The sequence below is a fragment of the Dermacentor silvarum genome, chromosome 4, assembly GCF_013339745.2.
Source record: "Dermacentor silvarum isolate Dsil-2018 chromosome 4, BIME_Dsil_1.4, whole genome shotgun sequence".
Lineage (NCBI taxonomy): Eukaryota > Metazoa > Arthropoda > Arachnida > Ixodida > Ixodidae > Dermacentor > Dermacentor silvarum.
Window position 1 is genome coordinate 55,267,306 of NC_051157.2, and position 26,925 is coordinate 55,294,230.

The window sequence follows — 26,925 nt, forward strand, 5'->3', positions numbered from 1 at the left end:
TGAGAGGAAGGGGGGCTCTTCTGCAATGAACGAGTAGGTGTGTTCGGTTCCGCTGCGATCCCCATCCTCTGAATCCAGAGCCCCTGGCGGTGCTGCTCGAATTGAAGTTGGGTGCATAGCCTCAGATTTTAAACTGTACAGGCAGCGTCATTTTTTTCCCTCCCCCCTCTCTCTCTCCCTGCCGCTAACGTCAAGTGCATTCGTATGGCCGAGGCAGCGGGTACAATCTTCACCGACGATCGGCCGTCAGCGGCATCGGTCGCTCGTGGCTCACAGACCGGCTCCGCTTCAAGAGTGGATACGGACGACTTCCAACCCCGGAAAAAGTGGACGACAAGGACGACGTTCCTGAGTCATGCTTGCAGGCCCTAGTCGACAGACACTTGAGTGGCTTGAGTGGCGCTAGGGCTGGTCGAGCGCCGGGCTACGAAATTATGTGCGTACAGTTCTGGGACACGGAGCAGGAAAGGGCAGACGGAAACCTCTCGTACAGCCTCGTCTACTACATGCCGCCGGAGGAGCTGCCGCCAGAGACATCTCCGCTGGACGGGGTAGCTTACCTGGCTTCTCACACTGCAGAGGGCGCGATCGTCAACGATAGCCGCCGCCGATTCGTGGGTGAGTGCTCGTAGCGAAAAAGTTATTAGTGGGAGTTTCAGAAACAGGGGACCAAAAGTTATGAGACGCTATCGACCAGGCGTACGAAAAGCGCAAAAAAAAATTATGCAAAAGGCGGACAATGGGGTTTTAGTTTTTGGGCACGCAAAGACACTTGAGAATGCAATTTTTAACTATTTTCTGAAAACGCAAATAACTGGCTTTGCAAGTCCTTTATGCATTGTTGCAAATTTTTTGGCTTGGTTGTTTAATGTTCAGTTTAGGTCACGGTTCTTAGGCCCAAACTTTCCCCACAAGAGTAAACGCTTAAATAACATTTTTTTTGTGATCGTAGTCACCACCATTATTCCACATACGTTTTCCTAATTCGGAATGCCCTTCCAACGTCACACATTTTTATATACTTAGGGCGGCACTGGTTACTTTCAAATCAAGACTTATTGCAAACCTGAGCACTTTGCATTTTCTTTAGTGCTGCACGTGGTTCCCTCACAAGAGCCATGTCTTCGAAGCAATTAAACTTCAGGAACTGTGCATAAATTTACAAAGAAAACGACTTATTGTGATAGCTCAGCAAACTGCATTGCAAGGAAGCCAGGTCTACAGTTAGGAGCTAACTCTAACATTGGGAAATTATATCTGCATGTGTTGATATGTGGAGATCGTGCAATCGCGAGCAAACATCCACAAAGAAAAGTCGAGAAATAATATAAAGGATTATTTCACGCTGAGTGCACGTTCTACTCAAGCCGCGTTTGATAACTGCAGAACGCCGGTCACAAGCAGCAGGCAACGGGCGGATCACTCGAAATATATCCGCACTGCTAGTCGCAGGCCACACAAGTGTTTCGCAATAGTTGCGTGTATGTTTCTCCCAGTGAACTGGTAATAAATGCTTCCCCATAACAGGAATAAAAATGTTCTACTTAACAAATTTTTGAATGTCCATGTCGTTCAACCTTTTTATGTGGCATATGATTCCGCATTTACATACTGTGCACATAATGCACGTTCGCCCTACATATCATAACTATACACTTGTTGCATAACCTAAAAACATCCCTGTTACACTTCCTTCGTGCCTTTACGCTGAATGTTGTTTCTTATCTGTCCTGCAGATCTAGTCTTGGCAGCACAGACAACGATTGACGAGGTGCACATGACCCTGCAAAGGAAAACCAAAAGGACTGCGCCCGAAGCGGAAGAAATGGTGAATGCGAAAATGTGTTAGCTTTGGGTGGGCCAATGTCATTTATGCTTATATGTTCGCTTTGTATTTAGTCTTATCTAAACAAAGGGGAAAAACATGTGTTATCTGTTTAAAAATGTCGCCCTAGTTGAAGTTGTGAGAACACCGGTCTCCCCCCTGAAAACTTAGTTGATACAATTTAGAGGAAATAATCTGTACCCTTTCCGTGAAATTATTTAGACAATTTTTTTAAAGTGAGTACTTTTTTATTACCAATTATATGAACTGTCTGAGCACAGGCTCTGTACCATCGGATTTTCTGTTGACTAATGTCTGAGAACAGGGCCTACAAACTTGTTGGAAGTCTACGAGCTGCAATGTGTTCACTGCAAGTTAACTTGGCAGTGTCTTATGTATTCGGACGGCCCGTATACTTTATAGTTGATATGGTGACAGATAAGTCTATAAAAGTAAATAGCAGTCTACTCGAATCTATAGACTATGGGATTTTGGAATTCATACGTTTACAAGGTCGGGCAGTTTTGAACTCGTCAAAAATTTTGTTAGAATGAACGTTTCGTACGGTACCACTGGGAGCCACCGTACATCTCAGCAATAGAAACATAATTGCGGTAATTAGGTAAATAACGCGAACATGGAACAAAGACTAACAATAACCAACACAGCATCAGCGTTGCCCATTTACCATAGTCCTTGTATCGTGCTTCTGTCGTCTACCATACGATGTTGTCATGTCAACGTGCCCAGCTAACAACATTATCGCAAACATAAACGTATGTTTTTCTCTCATGAGTCCAGAAGACTACAATGGCAGCAGGGGGTAATGGATGAATGTCACAAAGCATGATGAATATTTACGCAATGTTGCAGCTGCATTTATGCAAAGACGTTGCTGTTTTCTTCATTTGTCCCACAGATAAAAATAGCGCCTTGCATTTGCATGTTTTCCATCAGTAGGTAGTAGCGCAAACTACTGTGCTGGACAGCACAATTGCAATTACCATATTTCGCGGAAGCGTACTGCAGAGGCGCAAGCAAGGTCAGACCCTCACAATGAGGGCACGCTCGGTGAACTATTGAGCAACGATGCCAGAGAGCATTGAAAAAAGATTGCTATGCCTATATTCCTGTTTCGCGACTTCAGTATGAATGGCTAAGTTATATAGAAAGCTGGTGTAGTGGCAAAATGTTTTATCAGGTATTAACGGCTACGACAACTCCTCGTGGAAGGTAATGCATGGGAAGGACTGGAAAGTGAAAGGGACTGCGATGGTAAAGCTGCAACTGCGTGAAATGATACCCTTCTTAGAAATATTTCACAAAGCATAGTCAAAGATGTTTCGTCTGGTGTGATTCACAACTTGATCTGAATAATATAATAAATTATGGGGCCCAGCAAAGCTCGACGAGTGATCAGCCATCTCGACGTGCGCTGCTAATTCCCACTTGCCCCACCCAGTTCATGCGTGGGTGGGCCCTAAACGACGCATGCATGCCTCATGATAGCAGTCGAGTAACATTAAAACGTTCTGATAAGATCCGCAGCCCTCCACTACGCCATGTGAGTTGTTAGAATCATGTTATCCTAATTCGTCACTGTGTAAATTTTATTCTCGGAAGAAGGAATCAGACAACCCTTTCTTTATTCCATATATGCCTAAAAAATGTCAGTTTTCCCAAGAAACGCTTGCTTGCAATTTTATGAGTCAAATATGTCGCGTATCATACTCGTATATTATATACCATGCAGTTGCACATAAATTTTATGACCATGCCGAATGGCCTTTAAATTGCAAACAAAAATACATGCAAGAATCTTTAGAACCATCGATAACGCTTGAAATATTGCTTTATAAAATGAAGTGTAATTCCGCAGCTCTAGCTGGTACACGTTTCTTTAAAATTTGATCATGTCATCGTCGATTGACTGCTTTATAGCATTAATATTTGAGCCGACAAGTATTGCTTTGCATTGTCTTTAAGAGGTTGACGTGGGATGGAAGGAAACCTTGCTATTTTTTCCACCGGGGATTATTTGTAGCGGTTGTTGTTACCTCTTGGAACACAGCAGCCTCCCACACTATCGTCATCGTTAAAACTGATAGAATTTTCATTTTCTGACCAATTACTCACAAATAATGGTGCTAAGAAAGAGTATAGCCCCTACAAACGGTATATTTTGGCACGAAATTAGTTTTCTATTTCGTGAGGAAACAAATGTGTGCTGTCCCCCAAAAAACAACCCAAAGCTGCATGCTCTATCATACGGGATAAGTGCTTGCCTCACGAAACTACCTTAACGTTTTATTGCGATAGCAACTATATGGACACCCCAAGCGCATTTCTGCCGTCGCCGTCGTCGTCGTCGTCGCCGTGAGCTTCTGTATAAAGTCCGACGGCGATAAAATCGTCACCGCGCGCCGTATGCTGTACGTGTGAGTAAAAGCTCGCGAGCGACGCGCGCTTTCACGGAGAGCGAACGCACAGCGGAGAGAAAACGCGAAATCTGCCGTCGTGCAAAAAGCCATGGGGGGCTGGTAGGGAGGGGAGGCGACGTTTAGCTGCGGCACCAAATGCGTATCTTGCATCCGGGTGCAAGAGGAACTGTCGACTCAATCTCCCACGCGAAAGGAGGAAAGCCGGAAGGCAGCGCGGGAGGGAGGGGGCGCGGCTTCTACTCTGCCACCAACTGCGTACGTGTACTTTGCGCGGCTGCGGGCTGTCACGCTCACCGTATCTTGAAAGCAATCTCCACACGTGTCTTACCTTTGTATGCACTGTGCTTTCGCCGCTCAGTTTCCGTTGAAGCGATGGACCGCACAAACCTTCGGTCACTGCTGCCGCCGAGCTTGCTCAAGCCAGCGTTTTGACAGTGGTTGTCTGCGGTCATCGAGTGTGATCGATTCATGTTTGTTTGTGCGCGCTGATACCATGCTTGATAATTCAGTTATTAAGCGTATGTGTCCAAGTTTATGCAGCCGATAAATAAATTATCGCTACTCCGCATCGCGCTCTACAAATTTGCTATCGCAATTGATGTTTCGCCTTTCGGGCGAACCTACGACTTTTTAAAATAAACACATTGCGGTAGACTAATATATAGTACAAAATTCACTGGTATTCTTGTGCGCTGACTTGAGGTGTATATGTTGGGAAAGAAAATCTGTTCATTTGCAAACTTCTTGCACACTGTGTGACGAGCTGCCACGATACATTTTTCGAAGAAAACATAACTGCGCAAATTATTTCTAGATCTACGGTCGCTATGTATTTAATTGCTTGAGAGAAGTTGTTCCATGTGTATAATATACATTGCGCACCATGCGGTAAGGAGTTAAACGATGTTTCTCCCTATTTATTTAGTTCATCTACCGTTCAATGCCTGTGAAGCCCCCCTTCCTGGACATACCCCGCTATCGGAACGGATTTTTCTTCGCACTGTCTCTCGCGTTCTGCCTGCCGCTGGTGTGGAGAATCAGCGAGATCACCAACGAGATAGAGTCAGGTCTCAAGGTAATGATACTGTTTGTATCTCAAAGTAGTCCTGCCGTGCTGCCTGATTCACAAGCGAGTTGCCTTTTACCTCAAAAAAATATATTCGAACAATTTGAGCCCCCTTCAGCGTCTCTCCCGAACATTTACTCTGGGACCAGATGATAGCTAAAGACTGGAAGTAACTATCTAATAGCAGTTGTCTCATGTCTCGGTATCTCGTCGATTAGAATTGTACAGAGACGCTCGAGTACGCATTCTACAATCCTATTCTCAAAGCGATAAGATGTGTCCTAAAATGTCCAAGAAAGTGTGCTTCAAGAAGCTACAAATGAGCGAAAGGTCTTGAACAGGAAAGTGCTGTTAATTGGAAGGGGGAGAGTTGCTGAACCTCTTCACTTCAGCTCCGTGAGTTCATATATTGCGACATATCTATAATACGCTCAATAATTAAAAAGTAACTAACTCGATTTTAAAAACCTGAGGAGGTTACTGGCAAATAGTGCCCAATTCTTAAGGCCACGGCCGCGAGTAATGGGTTGTCAAAAAATTTTCTGATTTTCGCTTTCGCGGTATCTTTCAGAATTCAATAGAAGTCGTCATTTAAGCTCTTAATTAAATCATAATTCTGGTTGGAACGCCAGCCAGTGTATATATCACAGCAGACATTGGTCGTACTGAAATTTGGGCTTCCATGCACTACAAGTTACCTGGATTATGTTATCACTGCAAAAAAAAAAAAAAAAAAAAAGAGAGACACACTTAAGACTACACATCTCGAAGACAGCGGAGCTGCGTAAGGGAGTTCTCACATCCTTAGTAAGTTATCTTGTTTGCCACAGCTTGAAATCTGTACAAGAGTGTTTTCAAACGTTTCAATATATCCGAGTACAGTACTTGTATACTTCCGCTATAACCGACACATGTTCGTGTATGTTGCAATGTCTCTACTGCGCCAGCACCATTCTTATACAATAGGCCTGTACCTGCTAGGTGTCCCAAAGGCGCCACCATTAAAAGGCCGCAGTGACCGTGGCCTCAGGAAGACCACTGTGGAACTCCCCTACGGACCTTGGCTGTAAAACACAATTCAGTCCTTAACAGAAGACATTTTTGGCTTTGCGTGGCACGAAATATCTTATCGTAATACGTAGTACGTTGGGCTCATTGTGCATGCACGTCTATTACTGTTGATTACCGCAGCATGATGCCGCGATTGTACCGTGTGCTATACCAAGCTATACACCGAAAAAATATTTAAAACGCCCAGTGAAAGGTACAATTACAAAACCTACGGAGTTCAGTCGTCAGCATTCAGCCAACCGAAAACCGTAGGTCTTAAAATCTTATGTTGCACCGTGTTTTTTTTGTAATTCTCTTCGTTGAACACCTTTGGTAACGTTAGCTCGGGCACCATATATGCCTTTACTAACAACATGGCAGTGCCCAGACCAGCACAGACCACCTGCTTCAATTCTGAAAGGGTCCATCCTACTTGATCCGCGTCGTAAATAACTGCGGAAATAAACCATCGCTTTTTTTTTCAATTTAAAGCTGAGAAAAAAATAAGGGTAGTTTTGTCATTATGAATAAGATCAGTCATCTGTTTTGATGCAGCTTGGCCTAGATATGTTTGCCTGGAAAACGTTTTAATAGTAGCAGATGGCGAACAGCATTAAACTTGGTGATGTGTTGGCGATGCAGAACGCTCTAAATACCCAACTATCAATGGCATCATAAGTTTCATTCAATGGTCTTCTAGCACGCCATACCATGCCGGTGTGCTAAAGCATTGATCTCGATCGGCTTTAGCTTGGTTCCGCGGAACCCGCCGTGGTTGCTCAGTGGCTATGGTGTTGGGCTGCTGAGCACGAGGTCGCGGGATCGAATCCCGGCCACGGCGGCCGCATTTCGATGGGGGCGAAATGCGAAAACACCCGTGTACTTAGATTTAGGTGCACGTTAAAGAACCCCAGGAGGTCTAAATTTCCGGAGTCCCCCACTACGGCGTGCCTCATAATCAGAACTGGTTTTGGCACGTAAAACCCCATAATTTATTTTAATTTTTTAATTTTGGTTCCGCGGAGAAGCGGTGCATGCGCAGAGAGTCTCGTATCACGGTATCGTATCTCTTTAATGTTATAGGCGAGGGATAACGCACTATAATGGACTATAGCAGCTAGAATACATTGAAGCTTCTATGTTGTTCTGTCGCCGCGTCCCTGCTGGCAGGAGCACCAGCGACTCATGGGTCTGACGACGGCGCAGTTCTGGATGGGACATTTCTGTTCTGCTCTCGTCGTGGCCTTGGCGGAAGGCGCCTGTACCTTACTCGTCATCTACTTCAGCGTCGAAGACTTTCGGCCACCGCCAAGTTTGACCGCGAAGGAGGCGAGATACGCCTGGCTCGCCTTGCAGATTGAGGACGAAGAAGACGGGTCCGAGAAGGTCAAGAACAAAGAGGCGCAATACCAAGCCGTCAGCCTGGACTTCCTGGACGTGCCTTACGTCCAGCACGTTGACGTGGCACTGCTTCTGGCAAACTTCCTGATTTTCCACGTGTCGCACACCACGCTCGCAATGCTCGTCGCCTGCTTGGTTCCCTTCGGTGCGTATGCATTGTTGAGCTGTCCGTTTGCGCCCGTCCTTGTTTCATCTACCACTTGATCTACAAAAACAAAAAAAAAAGGGGGGGGGGGGACAACTCATGTGGCACTCAGGGACTCCTCTAGCCGATCGAAGCTTCGTTGACACGTCTAGAGATGACTGTACGACTGAAGTTGTCTAGAAGGTTTACGTTTATGACGACAGTTTACGGTGCTTCTGGCCAGGGATAGAACTGGCAACTGGAAATGATGTACATCTATTTCGGGGTGGGACCTCACATGATGCAGAATTCGCGCTTGTTCTCCGAAATATGTGCCAATGAGTGCTCTCTCTTCATAGTCACAAAATTCAGTTCGCAAAGCCGATGTTGATTTCGCTCGCGTGAGCTTGGATAAAGCTCCAAATTTGAACGAACGTCATCGCCACGTAATAAACTTTTGGGCCCGCGTCAATGGAGCCGCTATTACAGGCCCTGGAAAGACAGATGTAGAGTACTCACCGAATGAGTGACGAGAGGGTAATTTTCAATAGGCCATCTAATTAGCGCCGTTACTCGTGGATACAACGTGACGTCAGTACACATCTGGTCTCGAAAGGCGGCGTGCACTCTCATCTACCCGTAGGATAGAAACCTACACCGATGCAACACGAACTGGAGATGGGAGGAACGAAGATAAGCGTATTGGTTATTTCTAAAGTGACGCGTTTCATTTCGTAAGCACTGTACAATATTTTAACCATTCTCACTATGGCTGTAGAGTCTTCAGGGAGGCACACTTGCTGTATTTACATTGCGGGAGTCAAGTACTGGTTATGCGGTGAGTCATATAAGCGCTCGTCATGGCTAGAAGTAGGAATGGATATAGTTAGCGGTTAACTATAACGACGGTCATTACTCTTTTTTTCACAGTCAATGTAAAGTAACGAGGGCTATTATCAACACTGACGTGAAAAACGAGGATACCAATGCAGGAGAAAAGGAACGGATTACCTGCACAGGATTCTACGATCTAACGTATTACTTCCTGTGCCCGTTTCACGTTGCTAGTGATCAAAATTTACCGACGTGCTAGGAACGTTTTTCATAAACCCATAAACTGTGTTTATCGGTTTATTGAAAAATGTGTATTGGTTTTTTTTTCTAGATCAATTTAAGTATCCGAACCAACACGCGGAAACAGTCACAAAACGAGCAACACTAAATTGCCTTAACTTATCGATTGAACAAGTTTTTGTGTACATGTAACTGCAGAGTACATAAATCAACACAAAAACTCCAGCACCATAGTGCTGTGAAAGCAGTACGCGACACATGATCGAAGGTATCGACTATCACGGTCATAAAATCACAAAATCACAAATCCCAAAATATCTAGTATAAAGACGATTTGATAACTGATCGTTACTTCCGCAGTCGTGCCGAAATACGCCAAGTTTCAATGTGTTTCATTTCTTTGTTCGCTTGACGCTCCAGCTAAACACATGTGTGCAAAATGCGGGAATGAGAAGCCGGGGTTTAATTTCAACCAGAAGTGGCTTCTTTATCTTGCTACATATAACTCACAAACATAAAGCAGTGAAAGTTCAGCTACAAGGATGAGTAAGTTTGATGGTGGAATATGCAGACTTATAGGATTTAGTGAAATATTTTCATATTCGTTTATCCGCATAAGAAAGAAATGACATGTGCTCTGAAAGAACTGTAGACGTAGCAAAAAAAAAAAAAAAATGAAAAGCGTAAGCACGCAGGTACGTCACCCGATGGCTTTTTCGGTGATGCTGAACTTGAGCATATTTTTTTTCTGAACGTCTTAAGCATACGCTGACCTCCTTTTACTGAGCGATGGTGAGGAAGCAGCACTGGAAGTCGTACTCCTGCAGTTTAGATTGTCCCCTATGAAGGACCTGTGTTCTGTTAACTCTCAGATCACAATACTAACACAATGGTTTCAGTGGGGTGCTAACACGCTGAGGCGTCAGCACTGTGGTGAGCTCGTCGTATTCAGCGTTTCGGGCCAGCTATTACTGCTCAGCTAGCGAGCTTACATGGCCAGTAAATGAAATATAGCATCGGACATCTAAAAAAAATAGTTACACGTCTAAACTAAACAAATATTTGCCATGTGCAATCAGCATAGATGGCGAATGCCGTTGCAGCCTAAGCATGTTGAAAACCTGCTAAGGCTGAACTGTAGCGGTGTCTTGAAGAAAGTGATTCATTTACTTGCGTGTCAGGACAGCTTCATGGGTATAGATCCAAAAACTGAAAGTATTAGGCAGCGCTGTGCTCAGATCGGTCATTCCGGCGTCCACTACTGGCTGCCAATCAACAGCTGCGCCGTATGAAATACGCAGTCGCGCGTCCTCTCCAGATTATGCCCATATCATTTGCAGGGCGATGGGCGATGCTGGTGGGATTTGGAGTGTACTTTATCCTGCCCATCTGTGATGCCGACAACTTCAGCTTCCTGTCGAACGCACCATTGAGCGACTACCTGATGGAAGACAGGTTTAGCAAGCTGCGAAAGTGCGCCTACCCGAACTTTGCCATGGCTACCGTCATGAAGATCATTTGCATCTTTGCCGATTTCGAATGTGAGTCGAAACCAACATTGACACGTCGATTTTGAGAAGTAAATGCGCTTCAAGTAATAAATTCTGGGGTTTTACGTGCCAAAACCACGATCTGATTAGGAGGCACGCCATAGTGGGGGACTCAGGAATAATGTGGACCACCCGGGGTTCTTTAACTTGCGCCTAAATCTAAGTACATGGGTGCTTTCGAATTTCGCCCCCATCGAAATGCGGTCTCTGTGGCCAGGATTCGATCCCGCAACCTCGTGCTTAGCAGCCCTACACCATAGCCACTAAGCAAAAACGGCGGGTAGCGCTTCAAGTATCAAGTGGTCTTTAGTCGAAGGTCTCTAATGGGCGTTTCACATCCGCCGCCTTGGCGCTGGCTTACCCTCCCAGGGCTAATATTGAACAGAAATACCGGAGAAAGTGTCGGACAGATGGCGCCACGGTATAACTTAACTGTTATAGCATCACACACGTAATGCGGGGGATTGTGGCTTCGGTTCTCACCTGCGGCAAGTTTTTTTGTAGACTTTCATTTTTCATTACCTGGTTATGTCCAGATTTAGTTGAAACGTAACAATTATCTTCCGCTATGTTTTCTGTGGCTTCATATTCTATCACTTGGTGTCGTAGTGTCTGACAAAACATCGAGCCCTGCAGGTCGCCTCATTCTTCATGTACGTGTTGCAGTGTACTTGCATTGCATCGTGTGCAACTACTTCTTTCTGCGATCAAGATTACTGCTTACGCCCCCTTCTAATCTTTAGTTCTGCCACTTTTTCGTAGTCTTTGCAAGAATGGCATGCGATGCTTGAACCAGTTTAGCGATGTGGTCGACCTTTGCGATTCTTGGCCAGTCTTGAGAAACCAATTAGCCTACTTATTTTTGATGTCCTAGTGTTGAAGTTTGATAAAAGTGTTCAAACTTGCATCGCGAGATAGAAAGATTCTTCAAAAATACCATCTTAAAAATTCTGTCAGACATACAGCAGCACAATAAAATATGTACGTTTTGTAAAGAAGCCTCCACGATGGTCAAGCAGTTAGTGTGTTGCCAATGATGACAGCCGATAACAAACACACCGGTACTAAACAAATCTGTTGTATAACTCTGTCCAAATTCACTTATTTTGCACTAGAAAGCGTCATGTAAACATTGTGTGCGGTGCGGCCAGGTACTCCTCGGTGTAACGCTCATCGAAACCCGGCCGCGGCGGCGACATTTCGGTGAAGCCGAAATGTAAAAACGAACGTGTGCTTGCGTTGTAGTGCACGTTAAATAACCCCAGGTGGTCAAAATTAATCCAGAGCCCTCTTCTACGGCGTGCCTCATAATCAAAACTGGTTTTGGCGCGTAAAACCCCAGAAAGAAGACCAGCTTGGTAGGGGGTGAGGAATTGGGCGGAACTTTTAATACACACAAATATTTGTTGTGCGGACGCAGTGATTTGGGACGGTACTCGCGAGCCTGAATGTGACATTGTTTATACCACACATACACCTGCGTTGCGGGGCAAGCTTACGGGGCAAGTGACACTCCCGAGTACCTCCCACTCCCTGACACGTGCTTGCTTGGCCATGACTAGGCACCGGATGTGTAGGAAATATAAAAAAATTGCTGTTTTAGGCGCATATAACAGGCTCTAAAAGCTCTCATTTAAGGCATATATAAGAGCCAAGAACTGTATTTTAGGCCACATATAGGCTCAGTTAAAGAGAACTTAGCATTTTATAAGGAACACAGCCCACTAAATCCCAGTTTTGTGATATTCATTTTATCTTTTTGACAAAATAGAATGAGGCAAGTTGTGTAGGTTACAAGATTTATCTGAAAACAAGTGTGACTAGGCACCACAAGAAAAGCTGCAAAAGCAGTGACAGAGATGCGTCACATATAAAACAATATAAAAAAACAGGCTTGATGTAGTGCCGTTTTTACTGAGTATCTTAGTTTGTATGCCGAAAAGGAACACGCTTAACATACACTGAATATAGCGGCAGACGCTTATACATCGGAACGTTCAATGGTCCAATGCCCTCTTGAAATGCATAATGTTCACCTGTCAGTACCTTCGACAATTCTTTATCTAGCAAAAGCTCCGGTTTTTCGTCCGAGGCGCGTTAAGTTTCGAACTAGCTCTCAGAAACAGGCAACAGGCGGATTGGGGTGAGCCTTTCCTGAAGGTTCAAGAGGAGCCCCGCATTACAGGTTAGAGCTGTTCCCGAACATTCAACTTTCTTTACGATGTCGGCTAAAAACGTGAAGTGATCGTGCAAGTTCGCTAGGTCACCTTCAAGTGTATCGTCGTGTAGAGCAGTTTGAGCCCTTTTCACAGCGATACTCAAGTCTTCTGCAACACTGTTATTAACAGTACGGCTGAACTCATCTAACGATGACTGTTGACAGTAACGAGAATAACATTCGTGCAATGTAGCGACATACCGTATTTATGAAGTCAGGTATATTTAACATCTATAGTGGTCATTGTGAGACTTCCGTTGCTTTGGCTACATGTGGCCTACTCCGGTATTATCCCACTTCGCTGTGGTACACGCTTACCAAGGTTTCCCATGAGCAGATTTACACCGGCAATGTATTTGTTTAATAATACGCTGCTTCAGCCAAGTTCCCCGCCGGGTGAGAGCATTATAAACAAGACGAGGCTAGGTGAAAACTTGGAAGAAAAATGAATTTTTAGACCATTAACATCCAATATAGGCACCGACATCAAAATAGGCATTCATAGGCACAACATATGCGCCACTAAAATATAAGAACGTAAGGAAAAAGGAATTTTTCCTGAAGTTTTAGTTATGACACTATTCGGACACACTTGGCCTTCGCTCTACTAAAACTCGCATATGATCAATAACAAGAATATTAACGACCTATGATCTTAGACAAGCGCGGCCCTTGCACCGACGCTGCGTTCAGTGGACGCTGGTTGGAGCAGGGTCGATGATTTCGCGCTAGGCTGCGACAGCGTCACCATACTGGAGGTGTGGGCCGTGATGGGGGTCATGGTCCTGGCGGCGGCCGTCCTCATCTGGTACCTGTCGCACGTGCTGCCTTGGGCCAACGCGACGCCCGAGAGCCCGTTGTTCCCTCTGCTGGTTCGTATGTATTTTTGAGCCTGTACGCGTTAATTTGACAGTCAAAAGAAAAACTTATGGCATGGTATTGAGAAATAATGTTGAGGAGAAACGTGCTCGGTTGTTACCCATGCAACACGGATTGCACACGCATCGAAGAACCACAAATAAATGCTCGTGTGATTAGGCGGTCGCTAAGTGCCAATTATATATCGTGATTCTAACTGAATATTTATTGAATACCGTGCTTTAAACTTATGGTGGATTCGTCGATTTTCTCTTGTAATGTGGTAGATCCTTTTTTCATATGCTCTGATTTGGTTGCACCGTTAAGCAATTAATTAATCAGTCGGTATCAACGCTATAAAAGTTGTGCTTCGTCTGACTATATCATAGTGCTTATTCACGGATTTCGCTGCTCAGCCGAGGTACTGGTGCCCACGTCAAGTCAAGATGGACTTGGAGACACAGGGGGACGAGCCACTTCCCGCTGATCGTTTCGAAGCGCCGCCAGTAACACCGGCTGTCGTGGAGTGCAAGAACCTGGTCAAGGTGCGGCTTCAACGCATTATTCCCTGTGGTGATTGTGTTAACCGCTGGTATAGCCGCGTAATTCATCTTTCGGTAAACGAGACTGTGCGGCAACACGCATGAAGTCTTTACAATCTTTTGCAAGCCTTTTATGCAACTTTGACTACATGGAACGATGACAGATTCCGCTATTCGCAACTTCGCTACGACTGCAAATTGACATCACATTTGCCACTCACGACTGAGATTAGCTCATCGAGATTACATGTTTAAGCTGCAATAGCGGCATTAGGTATGAAGGCACTTGATATTTCACTGCCCCTTAGAATAGAGAAGAACAAGTGGCTCGAAACCTTACTGTGACAGCAATTATATACGGACACTCGAGGCATGATCGGGCCAACGCCGTTCTTGCTGTCGCCTGTGCGAAGGCGCAACGCTGCCCGGCCGCCGAGTGCTAAAGGTCACGTGATCGGTCTCGGGCGCGAGGGTGAGCATGCTAGCACGATAGCGATGTCGATTAGTTAAGGCTATGGTGCGTTTACACGCGCTGGAGGTCATGTGACGTGATGGAGGCCACGTGATTTGCTGAGCTTTGAAGGCGTGGCAGAGTGAAATTGCCAAAGAAAACGGAACCACGGAACATTCGGTTTGGGACAAGCACGAGCGTGCTCCACGCTACCGGAACTCTTGATCGCGCCAGTAATGTGGCCACAAGTACTCGCGCTTATGGAGTGAACACTGTTCATGTGCTGTTTGGCGCCTGATACCACACATGCTTATATAGTTAGCAAGCGAACTTATTATGTACATAACACTAATAGCCTTACTTCGTATGATATTCTAATACCTTGATGTCGCTAACACCGATTCGTCCTTCGCTTGAAACTGTGCCTTTTTTCCCCCTCAGGCATGCAGAAGGGAAACTATTTAACACAACTTGGGGCGCTATAACGTAAAATGAATCAAAACTGTTTTGATTGCAGTTTCTGCAATCAGCATCCACGATTGGTCAAAACATTTTCCGGCCACTCCCAACTTCGCCTGTCTGTCACGCGACGTCACGAAAACCGCTATAGCTCCCCATCTGATATAATGTGTAAACACTGATTATGCATGATTAAACCGCACAAAAAGATAATCATTCCTGATTCGACGCCTTCTCACCATTAGCCCTCAGCTATTGGTCCAATGTTTTCTGGCTACGCTCACTTTGCCTGTCTGTCACGCGACCTCACAAAATCGCGAAAACTCACCACGTCAAAGTGACGTGTACGCGAAAAAAATGCAATAATATACCGAACAAAACTGAAAAATTTTTGAATAGCCACAGACTGCCCCGTTCCGAAAGTAATAAAAGATGGCAGCCCGCCGATCGCTCAGGCCCTCGCTACTCGCACCTGCCGGTGAGCATGTGTTTATTTGCGCATGATAAACCTTTTTGCGTGGCAGTAAAACGTTATCGAGCCCTTTCGGCATGCATACGACATCGCTCTGCCAACTCTTCCTTGCTTGAGGATCCGTTTTAGCGGCAATATTATCCTTCCGTTGCACGCCGCCGCGATTTTCTACCAGCCACCGCAAGCTAAGTAAGGCGAAGCGGCCCAATCGGAGAAGCCAGCACCACCCTCTTCATGCAGTTATCTATTTTCACTGTGCTGGCTCGGCCCCATAGAAACCCTCTCCACTAGAGCGTGCTCCTCGTCTCTTGTCAGCCAATTAGATAACAAAAACCGCTGAGTGTAGACAATGTTACTGGTTTTGAAAGCGAACAAAGGTGACCTCTTATAAACGAGGAGAGTGTTTGATTGGGTTGTTCAGACAACGCTGCTGGTCAACGCCCGATGCTTGCGTCGGTGGTTACGTAAATTTGACGCCAGGAGTTTGGAATCAAAACAGTTTGAAATCATTTTACGTTATAGTGCCCTTGATTTCAGGAACGCATGGAAATGCGTTTATTTTATGCAAGAGGACCATGGATCTGAAGGGACTACACTGAAAGCGCCTGAATCGCGATCGTAATTTCATGAGCGAATACATGAGAGTGGTGACATTAAACAACCAAAATTGCTATCATATTGAACGTCCATCCTCAATGGCATGCTAAGTTACAGCTAAAGCCGCGACTCTACTGCATTATAATTTCTTCATAGTGAGAGTTTCTTTGCGCAAGATTTTAATTGTGCATAGTACCGCGAACGTCCTCCACCACTTCGCACATTCGTAACGAGTTGCTCATTCTAGGCGACGAGTCCATTCTTATCCTATATAAAAAAAGTCTTATATGACACATATACCACATATCCAATAATATATGATCATGCATAACTCATATAAAACATGTGTTATAAGATTATTAAATACGCGGCCTATGTGTCATATAACTTTTTTAGGAGGATGCCATATCTGTTCCTACAACAGACAAAAAATAAAAAAAAGAAACTTGCGCTGAACTCCTACTCGCTCCCTGCTCCTGCATCATCTGCAGCATTTCGGCGGCCTCGCCGCCTTGGACGGAGTCAACATGTCGGTCCACAAGTCCTATGTGACTGTCTTGCTTGGACACAATGGAGCCGGAAAGACGACGCTCATGAGCATACTGACAGGTACTGGATTGATACATATGTCGCTTCCTATCATCCGCAAGGGACATATAAAGTGACTGCATGATTCCCTTAGCGCCCGGTTAACTCATGTCAAAATTTCAATTTTCCATACCGGCAAAACATTCTCGCCCAGCTATTAGCGTTTTGATGCCGCTACCAACACAATTTAGTGCACTTGTCACTGTCAGTGTTGTCGCTAAAGTGGTTAAGGCACGCGTGCACGTTAACGACAAATTATCTCTTGTGTCTGCTTATTATCGTTCTTCATGTGTATATTCTTTCCTATATTCCTGTGTGTAAGAGACAGGAAGAGAGCGGTGTGGATCAGAGAACAAACGGGGATAGCCGATATTCTAGTGGACAGTAAGCGGAAAAAATGGAGCTGGGCAGGCCATGCAATGCGTAGGATGGATAACCGATGGACTATTAGAGTTACAGAATGTATACCAAGAAAAGTGAAGTGCAGTCGAGGACGGCAGAAAACTAGGGGAAGGGTGATGAAGTTTGCAGGCGCAAGTTGGAATCAGCTAGCGCAAGACAGGGGTAATTGGAGATCACAGGTAGAGACCTTGGTCCGGCAGTGGATATAAATATAGGCTGATGATGATGATGATGATGATGATGATATTGTTTTAACCTTTCAATAAACGCTAATGGGTAGTAGCGTCATGTTTCACGCTACTCTTGTCCCTTCCGTAAATCGCTTTTGGAAGTTTACCATGAAAAACCGATTTGCCCAAGTTCCCACCGTGTTAAGTAGTGAATAGATAGGTAATTTCACAAGATAGAGGAAAGACAGCCAGAATGCTAGTATACAATATGGTACCATGTCAATAGCTCACGCAGGCTAAATGACAAATTGCCGTGGCCCCATTTTACAAAAAAGTTCAGTAGCAATTATTACCATCATTACAATCAACAACACGCTCATCTAGTTTTGTTTGTGTTTTGCGAGTTGAGCTGAGAATCCAGTTTTTTTGTTTGTTTTCATTTATTCTTGCAGGATTGCTCAAGCCGAGTGGTGGTTCAGCCATGGTGGCTGGCTGGGATATCAACACCGAGGCAGCGCGACGCGAAGTGGGCTTCTGTCCTCAGAAAGATATCTTCTTCGACGATTTGACTGTTCAAGAGCACTTAGAGTATTTTGCGACGGTGAGGGATAGTCAAGTGTGCGTATCACTGCACGTAACATTCTTTGTCCTTGCTTCAGCAAAGAACAGAGCGGTTCTTCTAAAGCCTCATAATAAAGTCACTCTCCTGTAGCACTCTATATCTACTATCTGTACTTACGCCCGTGTTGTGTCTGTATAACGCCTATAGGGTTCCCTCACAAGTGCACTTTCCTTTCTGTCGGACGACACATATGAAACTTTGATCGGAACTATAAGTAAAAAGGAAGGCGATGCAGTGCCTCTTCACAGACGCCATCTTGTTATTCTAATTGCCGAAAAACTCACTGTACACGAAGGCATCGCATCATTTGAAAAATTTTCTCAAGCAAATGCCATGAACTTGCACGTCGCTAAATAAACATGTTAATATATTTTCTTACGCAATGCAGCTAAGAGGTGTGGATGATCCTGCCAAGCGAGCACAGATGCTCCTCAAAACGTTGCGGCTCACGGAAAAGGCATTGCACTACCCTGCAGAACTGTCCGGCGGCCAAAGACGGAAGCTGAGCGTCGCAGTGGCACTCGTGTCGTCGCCAACGGTAACTGATACGTCCACCATGTTTTCATTAATTAGATAATTCATTCATTCACTGTATATTATGCTTAGACGATGACTGGTAATACGTAAACAAATTGTAAATAACTTGAATTTGCTTGGGAGCTGTTGAGCTATGTTGAGCGAGAACTTCTGAAGTATGTCACCACGTTAAACAACGGACATTCTTTATTTGTAGCACTAGGCAAAATAGAGCTTGTGCTATACGCCCTTCGCACCTGCTTGATTAAGCCCACAAAGAACATTGAAAATGCCCTTACCGTATATATCGCAACAACCGATGTGGGCGTCAACACACATAATTAGTGCGGCCTGGTAATGTCGAGCCCTTAGTTGGAGCTCTTAGAAGTTGGAGCCCTTAAAGGCCTGTGCTCATCTGAGCACAGGCCTTCTAAGGGCTCCAACTTTCTCAAGACTCAGAGTTTCCTCTCAATCACTGTCGCATCGTTCGAGCGCATAAGCATTCTAGCTGAGCTTAATGCGTCAGATAGAGATGAGGAATCATTTGCTACACGTTTGTAATTTCTCAAAGAAAATCTATGGATTACTAGTACTTTTCAGAGCACAAAACCATACCGTGAGTTTAGTCACTGTTTAGGCTTTTGTTTGCCGAGCAGTGTCTGAACAAACGCCAATGCACCGCCATCGCAAAGTGAATGGTTCCTCTTGAAGAACGTCAGATTCTCCAAGTAATGACGGCGATGGCTATAGTGCTTATGAGCGGGGTTTTGTCGAGCTAGAACCAATACGACCAAACACCACCAAAAACAAGAACAATTGAGCCGGCAATGATGTATTAGGATGCGTGCTATAAAACAAAATGGGGTTTTACATGCCAAACCACATTCTGAGTATGAGGCATGCCTTAGTGGAGGACTCCTGATTAAATCTGATCACCCGGGGTTCTTAACATGCATCCCACGCACGATACACAAAGCATTTAGGCATCCCGGCCCCATCAGAATGCGGTCGCCGCGCCGCGTTCGTCCACGTGACCTCGAGATCAGCAGAGCGACGCCCTAGTCACCGAGCAACCATGGCGGGTCGGCTGCTGTCTCATAAGCCGACATGATCATGAGAAATCGCATGCATTAAACGAATATGATCTATACTGTTACTGCATAAAATGGATGTAAGGCAGGCGGATTTTTTAAATAGGGTTACCTGCGGTGAAAATGTGTGAGCGCACACAGCTCTGCAGACTGCCATTTGCGTTAACGTACTATACAAGGTAAACGAAATGATTCGAAGTGACTGAACGTAGTCGTGCAATGAACTATTTGCCCAGTTGCTCATTCTCGATGAGCCCACAGCAGCCATGGACCCGGAGACGAGGCGACACTTCTGGAAACTCATAGGACGCTTCCGGGGCAAGAGGACTGTGCTCATTTCGACGCATGACATGGAAGAAGCGGATGTTCTCGGGGACAGGATCATCATAATGCACAGCGGAAAGGTCATCTGCAGTGGTTCGACCAGCTTCCTGAAGATTGCCTGTGGTGGGTTCATACCTATACGAGAAGAACTATACGTTGAACCGCTATCTTTTTCTTTAACAAGAACTGTTTAAAACTGCGTTACTGAAATGAAAAGCCCTACTGACAGAACAAAATGAGAGCATAGAGCATACTTACTGTGAAAAATGTGGTAGAAGGTTAGCTTAAGAGCAAGTGATTTCAAGCTTAAGGGTAGCGAGTTCTTGCTGAACCGGATTCTTGTTGTGTGCGTCGCAGGCGTGGGCTACAAGCTCAACATCGGCAAGGCCCAGCAGGGCTTCCAGATTGGCAGCGTCTTGCAGCTCGTGCGTCAGACGGCGCCTCTAGCAGCAGTGGAGGACGAGCGCAGCGGTGACGTCACAATTGCTCTGCACACGTTCAGCTGCGACGGCTTCGAGAATATGTTCCGGCAGTTGGAGTACGGCGCCCAGAGGTTGGGAATCACGGGCGTCGGTGTGACCGTCGCGACCATGACGGACGCCTATCTGAAGTAAGTGGTCTGCACTCCGCATCTCATTCTATACAAGGGGGTCGTTCAATGTTTAGGGCGACTGTTATTTTCATAAGGCAGATCAAATATGAACCGAATTGGTTTTCAGAGTTGATTGCGCGCATATGTTGTTACGTCGGTGTCATTGCTCTTGCATGGACCTTTACGATTTCTCCGACATATAAAGAACCGGGTTGTTCTAGCTCCCGACGGTCTTTCTGGTCGTCCTAAGGTATCCGTATACGGTACAATTATTACTGCCTTCCGTCTTGCATCTCATGAGACCACGCGTACAGTAATTTGCATAATACCGCCTCTTCGCAACATTTTCCCTGTGCTCTTCAGAAAGTTCGACTAACTCCACGTTATTCTCCGTTAGAGCATTAGTCAGGTATAAGAAACAATTTTTATCCCTCGAATCTATTTCTTTTTTGGCATCCACCACTAACGACCGGCAAATCCTGCCGATAAACGTAGGCGGAGCACCTCTCAAATGACTGAGGACACCACTGACAAAGCAGGAAAGAAATAGTTGGAATAGAATTTTTATACCAACCTGATTACACATTGCGGCTCCTCAACGACCCATGCATTGGCCGTCACCCTGATCGTTACAACTGCGCGCATGCGTCAATATGCTATGGTTTGAATGGAATACCGGATGAGGATAGCGTTACATCGTCCAAAAATTGTACCTCTGGGTTATATTCGTGTCTGATCTGCAGGCAAAAATCCTTGTCAACCTTGAACACCTTTTTTTAGGACTTGTAAACAGTCTTAAAACTGAATCACCGTGTTAACGTTCCCGTCGTGTGAATGCGATAGACTTAGATGGCTGCAGATACAATGTGTCTTTGAGGCGCACCGGAACACAATAGTACAAAACAGTGACCTTTGGCCGGACAGGATCTTCAAGGCCCATTTAGTCTGAAGATATCTAGAAAATTTTACTTAAACGTACACATCGCTAAATGACACCCCTATGAGGGGGTGTACAAGTCGCACTCTTTCTGAGGGTGTCTGGAGAGCACCTTCAAAATGATGCTACGAGCAGCTTTTTTCCCCACTTTGCCCCCGCAAGGCTGTATTTACTTTTTTTGTGTAAATAAAGCATACGTACGTACGTACGTACGTACGTACATACATACATACATACATACATACATACATACATACATACATACATACATACATACATACATACATACATACATACATACATACATACATACATACATACATACATACATACATACATACATACATACCTTTCCGAAAAGAAAGGGTGAAATTTACACCTCGTGGAAGGTAATGCCAGTGAGTGCTTCACCTTATTCTGGGCTGCGAAAAAGTAACTGTGCAGTGAGAGAATAAACAAAAATATTGCAATTATGACTAGCATTGCAGTTTCACGTGCGATATGATAGCGCAAACCTGTAGGTTGTATGATAACACAACCTACGGGGTGCACTGCGGGGTGTCTGCGCGGTGCACTCAAAGGACGAGTGCATGAAAAAAAAAATTCTTGCACACTGCAGGAATTGCAGACAGCTATTACTCAGCACACTGGACAGATCACAATGGCAACCGCCAACGAGTGTTTAACAATATGCCGCGTCGTGTGAAGACATATGTCTAGGAGCCGGTAGTGGCATTTGCAGCATCTTCTGTAGTTGTCACTGCACTGCCGTAAGTAAACCTTCAGACTTCAAGGCCATCATTTCCACTGCACAGTTGCATTTCGGACACCGATACCGCACTCTGCAATAATGAGTGTGGCATCAATTTCGGTAAATCTTTTTGATAGCGCATTTCATTATGCAGCACAAAATGAAATCTGCATTCCTGGAATAGGCTTTTGACAAAGTTGTACTAAAGCTTAGAAAAAGCCCTCTGAAGAGTAAATCTTGGGGCGCTCATGGATGACGAAAAAGCAATTAAGCGTGAAGCTTTCTGTACCCATGCCTGTACCTACTCCGCATTGTTACCTGACGACGAAGCTATAATTAATGTTTTCCAGCGCATTAGACAAGGACTACAGAAAAGGACACAAATAGATTATAAACAAAGAAGACCCCCATAATGGTTTCTCGTTCAACTTCGCGGTTAAGTGAAAATTCATCATTGCCTAAGAATCAAACCAGGACAAAAGTCTTTGTAGGACGGTCACTATAGCATCTGAGCTAACTGGGAGGCTAGCAGACCGCAGATTAAGGACAAATTATAAAGAACTCAAAGTTCACGGACACAGACTATTGCAAATAAGTTCTGATCGCAAGGCTGAGAAAGAATCGTGAAAGGGAAAATTTGCCACCCACCCAATAGTATACTTAGAAGCTAAAAAGGCAAGCCAACGGTTTTTCTTATTATATATTTGGCTACTGCCTTTCAAAAGCTTATACAGTGCCAGCAATCGAGCTTCCTTTAACTCGCTTTAACCAATAATGGACCGGACTGTGCAAAGGTCTGTAGTCTGTATTTGCTTTTCCTGATATCATGTGCCCACATCAGGACTGAGACAAGGCGAATATATATTTCTTTCATTATCATGGCACCGAATATGAAGCTGTTCAACGAAGCAGCAATATCTGCTTTACTACTTCTATATATATAACTTAAGAAGTTGAAGCATGTTTCGCTGTTCCCTGTTAATGTTTTCTTGCTTCTGCTCACATTGAGCATTCTGTTTACATTTTTCTTTCGTCTGCAGAATAAGCAGGGAATGGGCTGCAGAAGCGATGCGTCGGCAGAAAGAGGAAGACGAAGGGGCCAGTAAGTGCAGACCTGTGGTCGAATGAAAAATTGGCTGCAAAGATTTGTGATACAATTATAACAGTTATATCCACTCCACGGTACTGTCCCCACTGGGAATAGCTTACGCAGAGCCGTTTTCTTGAATACAACTCTCGTCAGGAGCAATACGTCTGCAACAAAAAGGTGATTCACATTATGATAAAATTCAGTTTGACGGTGACTGGTCTGGACGGGAAAATACATTAAAAATAACGCGAAGTGAAGAACCGACCAATATAGTAGTGAAATATAACGATGTTTCACCTACAACACAGGAGATCTTGTTCACAATAAAACCACTGGAAGAAACACTGCGTGCTTAAGTACATTTTACTATACGACGCAGTAATCGAGAGTGTCCCGTCATTTATGTTCAATGTGTGCGTCATGGTCAGAAGTTTCAGGGATTCCATATTACACGAATTCCGCGTTGGAGCCAAACGTCATTAAAATTCGGTACAGTATTGGTCGGCGCTTCATTTTGCGTTTTTTTTTCTAAAGACATTGACTTTGGAAAAACATCCATGTAATCGGTGGTCAAGTAATAAGATAGTGCTGAGAGCGGTTAAGCAATAAAACAAAACTCCACAGTGCGTCAAGAAAAGACAGAGGTGCACGTGAAAAAATTATCTTATGACTAATGTCTTCAATTTCAGTGACAATTCAGTTCCAGGGAGAAATACCAGTCTCTTTTTCATGAATATTTTAAGGCATGCATTGAACTTTGTTTAGAAGATGGAGACTAGTAAGAAGCCTTTAACCGTCAGTTGTTGCGACATTTTTGTGTAGTTTCAAATACATGAAAATATATAACAAATAGTTGCTTTTTGAATATAAATGCATATAGTTAATAAGTAATATTCGACTCGTATTCGAAATTTAGAATATTCGCCCACCACTAATCAAAAATGGACCTTATTTTTGTTCTTGTGCTTGTCGTTGACTAGTCGAAAATGGGATATTTCAGAGAAACAGCAATTACCAGCGTCCGCGAAGGGCGACGCTAACGTGGCCGCTCCAACCAGCAAGCCGACTTCCCCAACTGGTGTCGCGACCGCTGGTAAGCCCTGCAGTGGGATGTTACCTTCTTTTCAGAGCCTCCTAAAACGCCTATAGTTTTTGTGTGCTGAGTACTATATAATCTGCGCCTTTATGCACTTGATATAGCAAGAGTGCATCTGGAATCGGTGGTTGTCCAAAACACTGCAAACACGCGAAACGGGACGCAAGACAATGTATGCAACGTGTACTCACGAATATGGGGGTGAAAGTTCGAGCGTATACGAAATGAAATAAATCTAGTGGGGACCACCTCACTGTGGACAAGGAATGTCCGCTGATCATGGAATGTTGTAGTTTTTGTTCTTCACATATGTCAGTGGTTTGCTTTGCTAATAATGTGCCCTTGATAAGTCAGCTTATCAGAATATTTAATGCTAAAATGTGGTCGAAACAACGACGAACCGTACATGCTGAACGCTGCATGATCCTGTACTGCTATTATGCAGGACTCCAGTAAATAAATAGTCTAGTCACATTAATCTTCTGCGCAACGAACCCTGTTCGTCGCGCAGCCTCGCGTAAGCTAGCCTGGCGTTTTAGTCCACAGTGACATAACATTTTTGACAATGAATGTTTTTCTTGCCGAACTGCAATCAGCAACCATACCAGTTTTCTAGTTTAGCTGTAGGGGACACATTGCAGAGCACTTAAATATACTCGCTGCTGTTTCTTTATCGTACCTAAACGCCATGAAGCAGTTTCAAGATTATTCGTCAACGATGTCAGTTTTACAAAGAAGTGTACACAAAATTAGTGAAGAACCCAACACACACACACACACACACACACACACACACACACACACACACACACACTATATATATATATATATATATATATACACACACGAGAAGAAAGTGAACCGAGGGGCCCGATTTTTATTAATCATACAAGAAGCCAACAAACAGTGATACCAAGGACAACATAGGGGAAATAACTTGTACTTACTGATTGAATTAAAGAAATAAATTAAGGAAAATGGATGAAAAAACAACTGGCCGCAGGTGGGCAACGAACCCACGTCTTCGCATTACGCGTGCGATGCTCTCACCATTGAGCTACCGCCGCGCCATTTTCCCATCCACTTTCTGGGGTATTTTATGTTTTACAGCTAGAACTAACCCTGGGAGTGTTAGCCAACGCCACCTCATAAACCGAGGCGGCGGATGTGGAACATACTTTCTGCCGCAGGCGTCACGAGTACGTGAGCATTTTTTTTGGGGGTCAAGGCAACTGGTCAATAAACCCACATATGCTACCTGAAGTCATCAATGTGGCCAGATTCAAGCCCTCGTTATGTAATGAACGAGAAAAAAGGGAACCGAGGGGCCCGATTTTGATTAATCATATCATAAGAAGCCAACAAACAGTGACACCAATGACAACATAAGGGAAATAACTTGTACTTACTAATTGAATTACAGAAAAAAATGAAAATGGATGAAAAAACAAAAATATATATATATATATATATATATATATATATATATATATATATATATATATACGCGCAAACAGCATTGAGCGATCATTTGCAACACATTTTGCCGTTCCGTTTGAGTTTAGAAATCATGTCCAATTTCAGGAGCGCCACCTGTGCCAATGGCAGCACAAGGTTACGTGAACGTGGCTGCCTCAAGCAGCAAGCCGATTCCTCCAGCTGCTGTTGCAACCACTGGTAAGGGACACTCTAGCATGTGCCTTAGTTGGTAAAGCCTGAAAGGAAGTCAGAGGACACTCATTTTCAGTGTAGGCAGTGTACACAATGTCTGCAATAATTGCGTGACTTCCTCTGCTTGTCGGACTTGAAACAGCGTAGCGCCACTTGAAAGGACTGAGTGTGGAGCATTAACGAAGGGCATATTATGGTGCGCGCCGGTCAGCAGAGTTCTGAAAAAGAAGAAAAGAAGTTGCAGTCTCACCCGCAAGGCGAAGCATTGATTGCGATTGCAAATTATTAGACAGCTAAACGCAGTAAAGTTAGTAGTTGTATCAGCTGGATAAAGTGTTCTAAACATTCGTTTAGTAACTAAATTAACTAGCGCGGGGTCACGCGCGCACAGACAAACATGAACACATATCACTCGATTACCGCAGACACTCGCTGTCAGAACGCTGGCGTGATGAAGCGTGGCTGCAGCGGCGAGCGAATTTCCCTGCGTACTGCAACACAACGCACACGACGCCATCCGCTACCTCAGGTTGGCTAGCCTTCGAACCCAAAAAGATCACGTGCTCGTGACGCCTGCGGCAGAAAGGATGTTTCACATCCGCCGCCATGTTAGTTCTAGTTGTAAAACAAATACCCGAGAAAGGGCACTGGAAAACGGCTCCGTGGTAACTCAATGGTAGAGTGTACTAGATTGGCGGAGTGGGTCCAACGAGGGCTCTGCGCTGAGGCATTTTTTATGGAAAATCCATGTGGCGCCACCAACACTTTCTTCCGATTGAGCGGCCCCGCTCGCCGGCCAGACGCTTGTCGCGTCGGAGACCCTACCACAGCTGCATGTAGCTTTGACAGGCGTATACTCGGTGGCGGTAACACTGAGATTATTCCCCACCGATCTATTGCAAATAAAATGGAAAAAGAGATGCGGAAAGAACGCAAACGACGCAACA

At 44.7% G+C, this 26,925-nt stretch overlaps 1 protein-coding gene across 1 annotated transcript in view; it reads left to right on the forward strand.

The window, feature by feature from the left end:
- The first annotated feature begins 434 nt into the window (after positions 1 to 434).
- LOC119448617 (retinal-specific phospholipid-transporting ATPase ABCA4-like) overlaps positions 435 to 26,925 on the forward strand; it is a 49,238-nt gene continuing 22,747 nt past the window's right edge. Inside the window, exons 1-13 of the mRNA XM_037711848.2 lie at positions 435 to 618; positions 1,737 to 1,828; positions 7,553 to 7,928; positions 10,322 to 10,522; positions 13,443 to 13,621; positions 14,024 to 14,152; positions 16,620 to 16,737; positions 17,741 to 17,889; positions 18,299 to 18,448; positions 19,754 to 19,964; positions 20,199 to 20,451; positions 23,162 to 23,223; positions 25,892 to 25,984. Of these exons, the coding sequence (XP_037567776.2) occupies positions 435 to 618; positions 1,737 to 1,828; positions 7,553 to 7,928; positions 10,322 to 10,522; positions 13,443 to 13,621; positions 14,024 to 14,152; positions 16,620 to 16,737; positions 17,741 to 17,889; positions 18,299 to 18,448; positions 19,754 to 19,964; positions 20,199 to 20,451; positions 23,162 to 23,223; positions 25,892 to 25,984 (2,197 nt within the window). The remainder of the gene's footprint in view (positions 619 to 1,736; positions 1,829 to 7,552; positions 7,929 to 10,321; positions 10,523 to 13,442; positions 13,622 to 14,023; positions 14,153 to 16,619; positions 16,738 to 17,740; positions 17,890 to 18,298; positions 18,449 to 19,753; positions 19,965 to 20,198; positions 20,452 to 23,161; positions 23,224 to 25,891; positions 25,985 to 26,925) is intronic.